The sequence below is a fragment of the Musa acuminata genome, chromosome BXJ1-11 (assembly GCF_036884655.1).
Source record: "Musa acuminata AAA Group cultivar baxijiao chromosome BXJ1-11, Cavendish_Baxijiao_AAA, whole genome shotgun sequence".
NCBI classification, from domain to species: domain Eukaryota; kingdom Viridiplantae; phylum Streptophyta; class Magnoliopsida; order Zingiberales; family Musaceae; genus Musa; species Musa acuminata.
In genome coordinates, this window is record NC_088337.1 from 25,138,553 (window position 1) to 25,152,204 (window position 13,652).

Genomic DNA, 13,652 nt, shown 5'->3' on the forward strand with positions numbered 1-13,652 from the left:
ATAGTTTTATAATCAACTTTAGTCAATAAGCATTTAAAAAGTCAGATGATCATATCTAAAAAAATAAAAATGTGGAAAATGAATTTGCTACTATATTTTAGCTTCAATCTAGTAATATTTATCAAGAGTTTGACTTGTTAGCATAAAGAAAATGGTGAAACAATATGTGCCAATATATTAGGTTGCCATTATGTTAAGATTTTCTAAGATTAGTACAGCAAAATGCAATTCATCCAGAGAAAGTTGAAATTCAGACTGGTTATTTGATCAGCCTCCTTTCATTTTGAAAAGGAACTATAGCACCCTGTTTTATCCACGCTCTATTCAACTCTCTGGCTGACTTAAGATTCACTGGTGCTTGTTGGCAGGGCATACTATCAGACTTGAGACGAGGTGGGTAGGCACAGGCATCCACCTTTTGCTTATGTAGATTATCCTCTATACCTTTTTGAAGAAGGTTCACTTACTACTGCAGCCATGCTTGAGCTGCTTACAAACCCTACCATTTTGGTTCCTGCTCTCATTTTTAGGGGCTTGGCTGGCAATTTTGTTCCATAGAGAGCCTCCTGCGAGCCAAGCTTTTCTAGATCAAAAGCAGCAGGAGCACGAAAGATGAAGCATGCTTGCTCACCCAGAAAACCTGGAGGATGAAATTCCAATATGAACTGAACAAGACAGCCTAATCTACAAGAATCAAAAGGTAAGAGCTCCCATTTGTCCTGAAAAAAGTCTTCTTTCAGAAAAATGTAAGGGAGCGCCAGGAAGGAAAAACTACTAAAAGACTTGGAGACACGTCTATCTCCTCAGCTCCTTGCCATTCCATGTGGTTACATTTACATCACTTTTAAAGCGTCCAACAGAGAAAAAAGGCAAAGCTGGTTGGATTGCTTTAGGTCATAAAGGATGGTAAAGGCGCTACATCCCTCTGGTTTTTTACTACTGCCGACAGGACAAGAAGCAAAACCTATATGAATGTGTGTTCCATGGGTAGCATGGGCGTCAAGGGGGCAAGGGGAGGGACTTTTGTTAAAAACCGTATATATATTTTCATAGTAGATGAAGGACCACACACACACACACATGTATGTATATACCCAAGGAGAGTGGGAGGAGAGAGCGAGAGAGAGAGAGAGAGAGAGAGAAGAGGAAGACTGAAGGAAAGTGAGTAAAGGAGGGAGGGAGAGTCACCCATTCTCTCTCACTGAATGCCTCAAAGCAGCTCTGGCCTCTCCAGGCTTCCCTTCTTTTCTCTTGTCCATCTCCCTAGCCTAAACAATAACAAAACAAGACATGTTAAGAATAAGAAAAAGAGCAAAAGAAATGTAATGGTTAATAGGAAGCACCCATGACACTATAAATCTAGCTTACCACTATTCTAGACATTTCTACGACTCTCATGTCAAAAAGGCAAATGATGGAAAAGTATATACCGACCTTCCATTTAAATCTATCGTCTAGCATACTCCTTTGTGCATCAGATAGCTTTCCAACATATCTCCATACATCTTCCCCTGCTCAAGAAAGGAACAAATCATGTTAAACAAACATATCATCAGGCAATCAACTTGGTGATTTTCTTCTGTTACCATATATGGCCAAAGGGAATTAATTTATCAAAAATTAAGGTGCCCTCAGCCATGAAAGAACAATCCTAGAACCTGTTGAAAATTCAATGCACCAAAGACACATACCAATAATTTTATAAGCAGTAGCCATTGTATTAAGAGCAGCTTTTCTGATTTCACCATCTCGTTCTGATGTTAACCCAGCAACAAGTTGCAAACATTTTAATTGTCCACTAATCTGCAAAAAGAAATCAATAAGCATTTTGCAGATGAGCAATACTGGCAAAGTATGACGGTTAGAGTTGACCTCAGCTCCATAATGATCAATCAAGTATTCAATGAAATCAACACTTTCTATTCGAGTACGATTATTCTTTGATCGCAAGCCCTCCAAAACATAAGGAAGGAACTTTGAAGCTGAATAAATGTTAACAATTTGCTTCATCAATTCACGCATCTTTTCCCTGACTTTTTCAATGTTGTGACCAGACTGCATTGCAGAACAAGATCAAGTTATCGAACACATAAAGTAACATGCAGCAGCTATAGAATATGATTCAAATATATTAAGGACAGATGAATTTGTAAATATTAAATAATGAAGCAAAAGAAGAGAATTCTTAACATTATAAGTTCTCACAGTTATATGTTTGATCAAACCATAAGAGAAAAGAAACACAAAAAATGCAAATGAACCTTCTCCATTAGGCATGGAAGAAACATTGCGGCTTCTGCCTCAGTTAAAGTGTAACCCTCATCCTTTAGAATACCAAAAAGCTCAGGAAGGAATTCAAGCACCTGCATGTCATGTTTAAGCAGATAAAGTTAAAGTACTCCGAACTCTTAAACAATTGCAACATAGACACAAAACTTTTTACCTTCAACAAGCATGTTGTGTTGGACTCACACAACCGCAAAACAAACCACCTTAAGAGTATGTCAAGAAGTTCAATTATTTCTTTCCTATTTGACAGTAAAACCTACATGAACAAAAAGATGACGAGTTTTGTTGGTGAGAATAAAATCTATAAATGATACATGCACAACTTTATTGTTATTAAAAAGGAAAAAAGTAAATTGACCTTTTGCAATAATTCAAGCCCATCTACTTGCTTTTTAAAATCTGTGCTTAAAAGTCGCCTATGTAGGTCTTCTCTGAAATGCTTCACAAAATCATACTGCAGTAAAAAAAATCGATATCAAATGACAGGAATATTTGAATTTCTCAATAAATAAAACTATATCATTGCTAAAACATTTTTTTTTGGCATTCCTAACCATCATAAACTGAGGCTTGTGAAAGCCTTGCACCGTCCTGGCCCATGTACTTGACCATGAACGGTGCCCCAAAAATGATGCCAGCTGCTTGGCCAATCACCAATGCAAGGCCCAGTTAAAGTTGTCTGGAGCATTATAGGATTTGCCTTATTTAAAACACATTCAAGCATAAGTAGCATCTTAGTCACAGTTGTGTACTTTGTTTTCATGTATGTGCTTTCTGCTTGGAATACTCTTTATTACTTCCAAAGCATTTAATCAAACAGCTTCATTAACTTGCTTATACTGACTATTTGAACCAGTGTAATGCAACAACACCGTCGATGTGGTTCATCTTCTATGTTGGATAGAAAAAGGCTAGTGTCATTTTTACACCAGGTTTGAACCTAACAGACCCACAAAATTTGAAAGAAAATAATATAACACATAATGATCGTGGAGCCAAACTATCTTCTTCCAGTCCCATGTCTGCAGCATACATGTTTGTTTGCACAACTTTATCAAAATTCTTAAGTGGTATGGAACCTTCCACCTCAACTTTTACAAATCTACACAAATCCAGATGCCCCATATTCCAAATATAGTTGTAAAGTTTGTTTTGAGTTTGATTAAGACCCTTTCCACAATTCAGATGACCCATGTTTCAAATTGATTTGCAAAGTTCCTTTCGAGTCTGATTAAGACCTTGGCTGGTTAGCTAGAGCAAACTAGATAGAGTATTGATGTCAAATCATAATAAAAATGTGAACAAGTGTTCAGTTCAAGAAGATGACATATGAGAAAGAAAAACCTCTTTGATGACTAGAAAGGTTTAATGTAAGAGAGGGCCCATGATAATGAATTCTAACAATTCTATGTTCAATTGAAACAGTATCCTCTCACCCAGTGCATTACTTTCAGATTCAATTTTACAAGTCTCCTAAAATGAAGGGGAAAACCCACATAAAATGGGATTGACCTGTATACTAAGATGGAATCTCGGCAAACATCAATGCCCATCAGCACAACATGAATATTATGAGAAACATACAGACCACTAATCTACACTTAGGTATTGTATTGTTGGACTTCCATCAGTTATACTTTGAGGCCTTCACTGCGCGAAGCCACAAATTAAGGAAATTCTGGAAATTCTCAAGACGTTATGAACAGGGGCCCACAGGATATATGTTCCCAGTAGTACATTTTATAGCCAAATGTTAGTAAGCAGTTCTAACTTATTGACCACTTTGCATGAATAGATTCTTGCTGGTTCATATATGGGCAAAGATAAATTGGATGTGATAAAAACATCTCTCTGCTTCTATGCATTCAGGTTGGAGTATTGGACAGCAACTGTATTTTGCAACCATATTTCTTTAAATTGTAGACAGTTTAAAGATGGATGCAAGAGAAATACAGATCCAAAGTAAATTTTGATATGGATGTGTACTCATGAATTTACCAAACGACTAATAAAAGAATTAACTCAAACTTATCTATTCATTTGAGAGGAATAGGAAGACTTACAAGCAAGTAAAACAGAAAAGGATGAATGCTCAAATAAAAGGAAAAACAATTAAAATGAATATTCCAAAGTCCAAACAATCAATACAGATATTTTCAAAATCCTTTATATGTTGGGATGTTTAGACATCGAGATATTGACAGAACTAAATTGATATATGTATTGACATTTAATGTTGTCAACAAAATAGATGCACTGACATATATACCTAAATCCTACCTTGATTGTCATCCTGTCCAATTTCATACTCAGATAAACCATGTTATCTCAGGGACAAAGAGTACCACAAACTCATGGGAGTAGCATCTAGTGGTTCCCGATAGAGATTTATAGATATAACAATATGAGACAAACACAAGAAAACTTTAACTAAGGATTTAAATACTAGTAACCTATCAGATCAGCATCAGATACCAGTATTTAAATACCGTAACCTAGAATTTAACCAAGGATTTAACTGGTATTTCAATACAGGTAGCCTATGATTTAACTTGTATTCAACCAAGGGTTTAAATACTGGTAATCTAGTTTCAGTAAACTATCAGATCAGCATGGTACCAATTACCAGATAGTATACCAACCCATACCTCTAGGCATCATTGGATAAATAATAAAAAATAAAAAAATTATAAATGTACCATAAATTAATTGGTCTGGTACATTTGCATCAACACCAATAATTGGTCAGATCAATAAATACCAACACTAATATCAGTCTGACAGCTTTTAATAACCTTCACATTAAGATAAGATTTATTTTGAGATGCAAACCTCCATGTCCTGAATTTGCTCAACACGTGGCTCCTCAAACTTGAATCTACGAACAACATACCTCTCCCTATCTTCCTGCAAAGTACCCGACAGAAAAGATAAAATTCTGAAATCTCAGCAACATATCAGCATTATCCCTTCCATGGAAATACACCTTATTTGAGTCCTTGATGTTAAATAAAGCCTGTGACTGGACTGCAAGATCTTGAGCAGAAACAAAAGGTTCAAATTTTGAAGCCCTTGATGGAACACTTCTCTGCCAAAACAAAAATATTAAGATAAGCAGCATTCCATGTAAAATTATCTTATGACCAGGAAGAAGAACACACCATTGTTGTAGCCTTCATGCCATGTCTCAAGCCACGGTCGTTGCTGATATTGGATCCTGGTTTTCCATTCTTTATGGTGGATCTCGAAGCCAGACCACCAGAAACAGATCTTGTGGAATCTAAAATTTCTGAAGTAGGCAAACATAGGCAAAATTGGAATGCATTTAGCAAAGTCAAGAAAAGTAAATTTAAGACATGACACTAGCAATAAGATCTGAGTGTGGTGTATGGAAGTGTGGAGTATTAGAAAAGATAAGGAAAAAAAATGTTTTTATTCATGATCAACTGGGTATCACATCAACAGAGAGAATAAATTGAGAAAGAATTGTTCAAGAGACATAGAGATGTGGTACTTAGAAGAGATAAAATGGTTGTTGTTAGTGTTATGAGGAGAGGTAGGGAAAGACTAAAAAACTTTAATAAAGACTACAAATAAAGATTTAAATACTCTTAACAAGACATATAGTCTTTTACAAATCCTAATGGCGAAAAGGTAGCAAAATATCCGTGTAACCAACCCCAAATTTATGGTTTGGTTGTTATTCTTGTACACTTGAAATAGGATATACCTTCAGTCAGCCCAGAAGGCTTTAACCTCTCAAGTACAAGAGCCAGCCCAGGTCCCTTGAGTTCCTTCATGCATTTGATAGCCTACTCAGTTATAAACACACAAAAAAAGTTATGTCAGTAATCCATGCCATCATGGCGTGGAAGAGAAAAGGTAAGGTTAAAAGCAGTTGATGCAAAGTTCACATACTGCCTCTTGTCCACAAACCCTCAAAACTTCACCCAAACAACATTCAGCAGCCTTTCGAACCTCTGCTGATTTATCCTAAACAAAGCAAACATATATTATTTATGATACATCTTTCTCAAAGAAAGTGTAACTGGTCATCTGTAAGTTGACTCACAGTCAAAGCAGTAGCAGTTGGCTTTAAGAGGTGTGAAGCATCAGATAAATCATTGGCCTTTGATAAATGCCTTGTTAGCCAATCAAAAAGATCTTTTCGCCCCTCTGCACCAAGTTTAGATTCAGCCAATGCAACTGTGATGTAAGGAACCTAGAAAAAAATGCAGCAGACAAACATGTTAGTGAGAAATAGTGGAGAAATTAAGTAAAAAATCATATGGACTCAAAAGTACCATCTTATCAAGATGAACAGCAAGACACCATGAGTCTAAAGTATTTAGAGTGCATTCTCTCATGTGCTTCTTGTTATCACCAAGGCATTTCAGTACGTCTGATAGAATTCCCTTTATAAAAAAAGAAAGTGATCACATCAACAAGGCATAAATGTACCTTGATTGAAGAACAAAAAGTTGAGAGTTCACCGCTACCTTACTACATTTCTCAACAGGAGGACCCATTGCAGATGCAAGACCACCAAGGGTAGCCAATGTTGCCATTATCAAGTTTTTATTGCTATCATATAGACGGCCTTTAAGAGCACCAAACAACTCCACTGGTAATTGAAGGGTCACAATAGACATTGAGATCAAAATGAATTTGAAAATTTTAGTAAATTAATTGTAATCATATGGACAGAAATATACCAGTTCCAGCAGGCTGGATACGTTTATGTGCTTCTTCCACAATTTTGTTAACAGATTCGATGGACTCCAAACGAACCTATAGACCAGTGAAACAATATTCAGGCTGCATAACAATAATGATGACTGTAATAAAAGATTAACTAAGATCTATGAAACTCATACTTTCCACTCAGGACTTCCTATATCTTTCAAAAGATTGGGTGTCATCTTTGCACTAATATCTTCACGTGGCAGCCCATCAGACCCAGAAGCAGAAATAGATGACCCAGAATCTAAGGCTTTTATTGTTTTCTTAGGAGCTGCAGCAGAACCCTGTCAATTAACATAATAAGTACCAGCAGTAGTGATTCAAAGAGATCCAAGGATATGGTCATCTTCTGCCCTTTATTTTGTACCTCATATGGGTTTTTGTCATACTCAGCATCTAGTGCACTTAGAAGAGCAGGCTTGACATCAGTCATAAAGCCTTTAATATCTGCAAGGAAGCAAAAACTAAAATACTGTTAAAGTCCTGACCAACAAAAAACTGACAAATCGAAGACAAGTTACCTGGACCAACAAATTTATGTAAGACTCCAATAAGTTTAATTGTTACATTCCTTGTTGCAGCTGTACTGGACTGCAGCCCAATGTCTTTGCAAAAATCAATTAAATCCTGCAATCCCAGAATTGATTTTAAAGATATAAAGACGAGTTTTCTGGAAACCACTGATGAGATAACAAAAACATAATAGCACCTTCAACTTTATATGCAAAACTCCAAAATCTTCAACTGCGGAGACCATCCATAAAATACCCTCACTAAGAACCTTTGGATTCTTGTGATCTTTCATGATTTTGAAGAGCTTAAATGTCATAGAAACAGCATGTGAGTGTTTAAGTCTAACAAGGAAAAAACAAAGTTAATTCAAAAACTACAGCAATCTACTTACTCTATCGAAAACAAATCCTGGACCAACTGCCTCGGAAAAAGTAGTAAGGCATTTCATTGCTTGGGAACGTGTTTTAATGTCTGCAACCCTTTCACTAATGCCTGTCAACATGATGCATCTCTCAAAAATTGCCAAATCAGTAATCATAAAATATTAGGCATAAATATAAGACGAAATACCAAACCACTTATCGAAAGTCACATGACGGTCGAAAAGAAAATATTTAGTTATCTATTCTTTTGTCAGCTGTGTTATCCATTCTCATTCCAAATATGAATATGCTTCAAAACTAAACAAAAAATGATGACTTGGACTAGAACTAGGGTAGGTAATGGGCCTGCAAACCAGCCCAGGAACATTGAGTTGGGGCACATTCATGTCAGGGCAAGGCCAAGCCTGATGAGCTTCCGAACCTCAAATAGACCAACTCAAATGAGCTTTTTGACTCCATGTTATGGAAAATCAAGAAAATGTTAAACGCTTATTGCATACCTAGAAGACACAGCACCACAAATCGTTTTGGAAATCTTTTCACAGTGCTAACTATGTATGTGATAACCTCAATGACCTGTTGTTGAACCTGTTGCACAAAAACTATATTGCATAATATACATGAAGGATCATAAGTTGGTGGCTAGCCTTCTGAGATTCGTGTATAATTTACCTGCACATTTTTCTCACTCCATCCAGGAACAGCACATAGAAAACGAATTAAAATCTCAGCAGACTGATCAAGATCCTGGATATTCTCAATCTCCTGCTTCAGTAAGCCAATAGCTGCCAAAAGCATGGCTTGTTCAGTATTCAGTTGATCGTGCATGGAACGCATACGATGCTCTAATGTCAGCCCAAACTTGGAGCCCAAAATAAAATCCTTGTGCACATTTTAACTTTAAGACATTGATATTCTATCATACGAATTGATAAAAGAATCATAAATAAGATACAAAATGCATAGAAGGTTAATCCTCTTATATGAAAGCAAAATACCTGCATAGATAAGACAAGCAAACAACACATAAGGCAGATCAGAAAACAACATTTATATAAATGGTATAGCAAAATGTCACCTAATCTTAAAAAGCAAAGATTGAAAATTAGAAAAAGCAAGAATTGACCAATATAAACACTATTCTGTTTTTTGTTTTACAAAGCAAAGACATGTATGATGACTATGACAATTTTAAGCAATAAAGAACAATTGAAGCAGAAAGGTACTATAAAAAAATGGTAAACTAAAATTTCATGCAAATACATCGAAAACTTCAGGAACTGCATATGAAAGTGGAGAAGTGTGGGCCCAAAATGGGCATGTAATTGTTGTATGCCATGCCAAGTGACAAGAATATACCTAGGATAGAGTCCACAGAACATCATACCTACAGGCCACAGCGAGAATATTACAGGCATGTTGAGTATGAGATTATATTAAGCAGCAACTGCAATCAAGGTACACTGTTGCCACAGGAATTATGTGGTTTTAAGAACGTTTAAACAGATAATTCTGCAGATTTAATAATTCAATAGAGAATTAGAACAGAACAAGCTAGCATACATATGCTCATTGTTTGAAACAAGATCATCCTCTAGTTGTATGACAAATAATATGATAGACAATTCCTTTGCTACAACATATGAAATTATGCATATGGCACAGAACATCACAAGAAACTTCTCCAACTGTTCAAGGGAATTAACATAACTGAAGGGAATCTTAATTACAACATTAGCAAAATGTAAAATGCAGGTATTGAAAAAGACTACAAGATACCATGAAATTTAAAGTGAAAATACATAAATACAGAGTATCGCTTCATGTCAACTAATTCTATGGGGAAAAAGGAACAAAACAGTAGGCAAGTGATAGTGATAAAAGAACCTTCAAGGCGTTCCTTCCAAACACCACTTTTTAGTTGAGAAATAGTCTCAGCCTTTACGAGAGAACCCAATTTCCCTTCAATTTCCTCCAAACTCATTTCCCCTGGCTGTTATAGATCAAGTAAATGAAAAGATAAGTCAACACTATCACATAACAGGCCAACAAAAATCCCATCCAAACAGATGACATTGTAAAAAATAGATGTTTTTAAAAACAAAAAAATTGTGCATTATTTTTTCTTTTGGTACTGCATTCTTTCCAGAAAAGGATGTTTTCAATTTTAAAATCAAATTATTCAGTTTCACAATGACAAATTACCTCAACATCTTCAGTCTCAACTGATCCAAAAGTCTTTGATTGCCCAACCCCATCAGCCTTTTTCACACTAGTCTTTATTGCGGCACTTTTTTTGTTAGCCAACTGATTAAACAAAATTATTCAGTCAAATACTTCTAGTAGTTTAATACTCCATTAGTTTCATCATAACTCACTGCTGCTTGGGCAGGCTTCTTTCCACTAAGCATGCTTGCAGCAGATCTCTTCACAAATGAGCTATCAGCACCCTATTAAATGCAACGGCTAGGAACATAATTACATGTTTACATTACATATTAATGAATGAGTTATTGCATACATTCATGGTACAAAAGAGATGCAAAGTAAAAAAGGAAGCTTGGCTATTACAGCTGAAAACAGAATTGCACATCATCGGTTAAGAAAGGAAAATGGTTTTATAGTTCAATATTATTCAATATGTGAAGCAAAGAATTTTTTCTTCGAGTGCACAACAAAAGATGTTACTAAACAGGTGAATCACCAACATATAATACAGCCTCCTATCTGGTTCAAGCAATTACCCATTAAAAAGGCATTTAATACCACTGCAATTGATCATATTTCAGTTTGTGTACTCTGGAAGAATAAAAATTGATCAAAGAAAAAATGAAAAAGAAATGACTCCATGGACAAATATATAATAAACCACAGGAGTATTGAAGAAATCTGCCTTGGTGAAAGTATTAATGAAGAAGAGCATAAAGTACAAAGCTAAAGAGAAGTCAAGGTTTGCAGAATTAACTATCTGATTAAGAAAATATTTAAATAGAATAGAATATCCATATGCAAAAGAAAATCAAAAGAAAGAAATGAAAGATAAGCAAACAAATAAGATGCATCTTGCACAAGAAAATATTTATATAGAACAGAATATCGATATGCAAAGAAAATGAACGGAAAGAAATGAAGATAAGCAAACAAATAAGACACATCTCACAAGAACAGCCAACAGTGAGCGGCTTAGCTAATTCTTCTCTGATGAAGTAGCTGAGTTGTTCACATGCATGGTTATGTTATAGCTATAAGAAAAGCTGAGGCAAGAGACTCCCACTTCCAATGCTTTCACTACAAAACCTAAACAAATAACTGGATAAGTTGGTCCTCACATGAATGTGACCAGGGCGTGAGCAATACAAGGAGAGAGAGTTCAACTAGGATCAGCAATATCAAAATCTTTCCTTGGGCATAACAAGGGATGAGACTCATTAAGGCTCAATGTTTAAAGCCTCACTTCAAATTGACAGTCATAATCATTGATGAGTTGCCACTCAGGCTGGTTTTTTGGAAAAGGATTACTGCCTAAAAAGCATACCTCCATAATCTTTAGTTTTATCTGCGTCAGACATCAGCCACAATGATAACTATGTGGCACAAGAGATCATACTAGTTTTATTCATAAAATATATTTAAGTTTAGCACTTTAAGAAAGCCAAATGATGGGGAACTTTATCTTTCGCTGTAAACAAAGAAGAAAGTGAACAAATGAGTTGAGACATATCAGTTCATCGCCCTCATTTAATCTTTTGTGTCGTTCTTTCATTGTTGGAACTTTTGTTGTGTTCCTTATATTTTTACCACCAATACCCTTTCTGCAAAGGAACCAATTCTTTTTGGTTACTTAGATACTAATGAATGACAATTACCTCTTAGGTCTAGATTTTTAAAATTATTTTACATGAGTAACTTATAGTTTTGTTGCATGCCTTGCTCAAACAAGGAGTACATCTTAGCACAAGTCTGGTGCCTAGCTCCCTGTGACCTTGATGCCTCAATACACCTTAGATTTTCAACAACTTTGACTACGATATTCTAACAATACATGTCTATATTTCCCATTAAAAATCAATGATGGAGCACACATTGGAAAATCAACACCATCAGGTGTGAGCTATTTGACCTACTAGGAGCAGATTTTCAGTCCTTTCCATGACAGCTTGAAAATGCATTTTATAAAAATAAAATGGATAGTGTGAATTGAATCAACACCTTGAAAAAATTAGTTCTAAATTCTAATTGCAAATCCAAACAAATTCAACCAATTTGGATGGCTCTACACGATAGATCAAGCTAAGAGATTACGAATTGGTGAATAGAAAAGAAATCACAAAGAGGATTAAAGTTTGGTATCTGTACACTGTAGTCTAAACAGATATCACTTTATAATGCCAATATCCCATCCAAGTCATCCATCATTGATTTTGAATGAGAAGTTTCAAGGTTTCCATACTTCCAAGCAGCAATTGCAAAACCACCTGGATTGGTTCAAACCTGCCTATATATATTGTGAATCCTAATGCAAACCGCCTCTTTTTGGACAATCCAGTCTCGTTTAGATATTTTTAAACATCACTTAGGGTTAGCAATTGTACGCAATGCACATGAGTTGACACTGTCTGCAACTCTCCATTATCCACCACTCGTCGCCACAAACGCCCATCAAATCACGGGTGTTTGGTACTCCTCTTCAGTCTCCCCCACCACATCTCCCCTTCAAACCACTCGGTACCATTATATATACCGGCGTACAATCACATATTGTACCCATACCAATCATTGGTCGGATCAATACATCCCGATCGGTTTCGCCGTATAGGCACCAGTACATACCGATGTTTTGAAGAAGAAGAAGAAGAGGAAACCACAATGAAGGAAGAGGAGAGAGAAGGAGGAATAAAAAGGAAGAGGGAAGTAAGAGGGAGGAGGTGGTGGAGGAAGAGGACAAAGGAGAAAGAGGAATGAAGAAGAGGAGCTGAAGGAAGAGTAAGAAGGGAAAAAAAAGATGAAGCAGTGGAGGAGCAAGAAGGAAGAAGAAGAAGCAATGGAGGTGGAAAAGGAGAAAGAGAAGAAGAGGAAGCATACTGGGGAGGTAGGCAGCGGCAAATGACTGCAACGGCGATGTCGGTTACATGCTCCCTGAAAGAAAAGGCTCACGTAGGCAAGCCCTAATTTAAGCTTTAAGTTTTAAGGACTTTTATTGGGTTGGATTGGACAACCTGAAACGAGACTATCCACATACCACTCATACCGCCCATTTGATACTAGGAAAAATAGAGAACCCTGGTGTGGACCATACTAGTATGGTCATGGACCAGCATGGATGCAGAACCCAAAACTGCAAATCTTGCTTCTAAGTCTTCATAGTTCGACCATATGTTTGAAAGGAGTCATCTTTTGAAGTAATAATTTATGCTTCTTCACAGGATTCCAAAATCTTTCACAACCAGTTCTCAGATTGACTGATCAATGATCACTAGTAATAGTTAAAGAGAGGAGAAGCAGATCACTTGGAATTCAGAATCTAGTATCTACCAGGTCCCTGAATGTTATTTGGTTAAATCATAAGCTGCAGTCTTTTAGACATGCAAAGATTGATAGATCTGAAAATAATTGATGTAGACAGATTAGGCATAAAAGATGGTGACAATCAAGGAAAAAAGATCTGATGGGACCAATCCATACTAATGAGTGTTTACTGATCCAACCAGAAAAAGGGATGAAATC

The 13,652-nt window shown here is 36.2% G+C and overlaps 1 protein-coding gene across 1 annotated transcript in view; it reads right to left on the reverse strand.

The window, feature by feature from the left end:
• LOC135597354 (protein MOR1-like) overlaps nt 1–13,652 on the reverse strand; it is a 34,871-nt gene that overhangs the window by 9,348 nt on the left and 11,871 nt on the right. Inside the window, exons 16-41 of the mRNA XM_065090189.1 lie at nt 10,307–10,378; nt 10,134–10,235; nt 9,816–9,921; nt 8,601–8,713; nt 8,429–8,516; nt 7,937–8,037; nt 7,742–7,849; nt 7,554–7,659; nt 7,400–7,479; nt 7,167–7,316; nt 7,005–7,080; nt 6,789–6,913; nt 6,594–6,704; nt 6,362–6,511; nt 6,208–6,282; nt 6,020–6,101; nt 5,451–5,578; nt 5,276–5,377; nt 5,122–5,196; nt 2,648–2,743; nt 2,444–2,545; nt 2,262–2,363; nt 1,873–2,055; nt 1,692–1,803; nt 1,435–1,511; nt 1,189–1,268 (exon numbers count right to left, since the gene is read on the reverse strand). Of these exons, the coding sequence (XP_064946261.1) occupies nt 1,189–1,268; nt 1,435–1,511; nt 1,692–1,803; nt 1,873–2,055; nt 2,262–2,363; nt 2,444–2,545; nt 2,648–2,743; nt 5,122–5,196; nt 5,276–5,377; nt 5,451–5,578; nt 6,020–6,101; nt 6,208–6,282; nt 6,362–6,511; nt 6,594–6,704; nt 6,789–6,913; nt 7,005–7,080; nt 7,167–7,316; nt 7,400–7,479; nt 7,554–7,659; nt 7,742–7,849; nt 7,937–8,037; nt 8,429–8,516; nt 8,601–8,713; nt 9,816–9,921; nt 10,134–10,235; nt 10,307–10,378 (2,702 nt within the window). The remainder of the gene's footprint in view (nt 1–1,188; nt 1,269–1,434; nt 1,512–1,691; nt 1,804–1,872; nt 2,056–2,261; nt 2,364–2,443; nt 2,546–2,647; nt 2,744–5,121; nt 5,197–5,275; nt 5,378–5,450; nt 5,579–6,019; nt 6,102–6,207; nt 6,283–6,361; nt 6,512–6,593; nt 6,705–6,788; nt 6,914–7,004; nt 7,081–7,166; nt 7,317–7,399; nt 7,480–7,553; nt 7,660–7,741; nt 7,850–7,936; nt 8,038–8,428; nt 8,517–8,600; nt 8,714–9,815; nt 9,922–10,133; nt 10,236–10,306; nt 10,379–13,652) is intronic.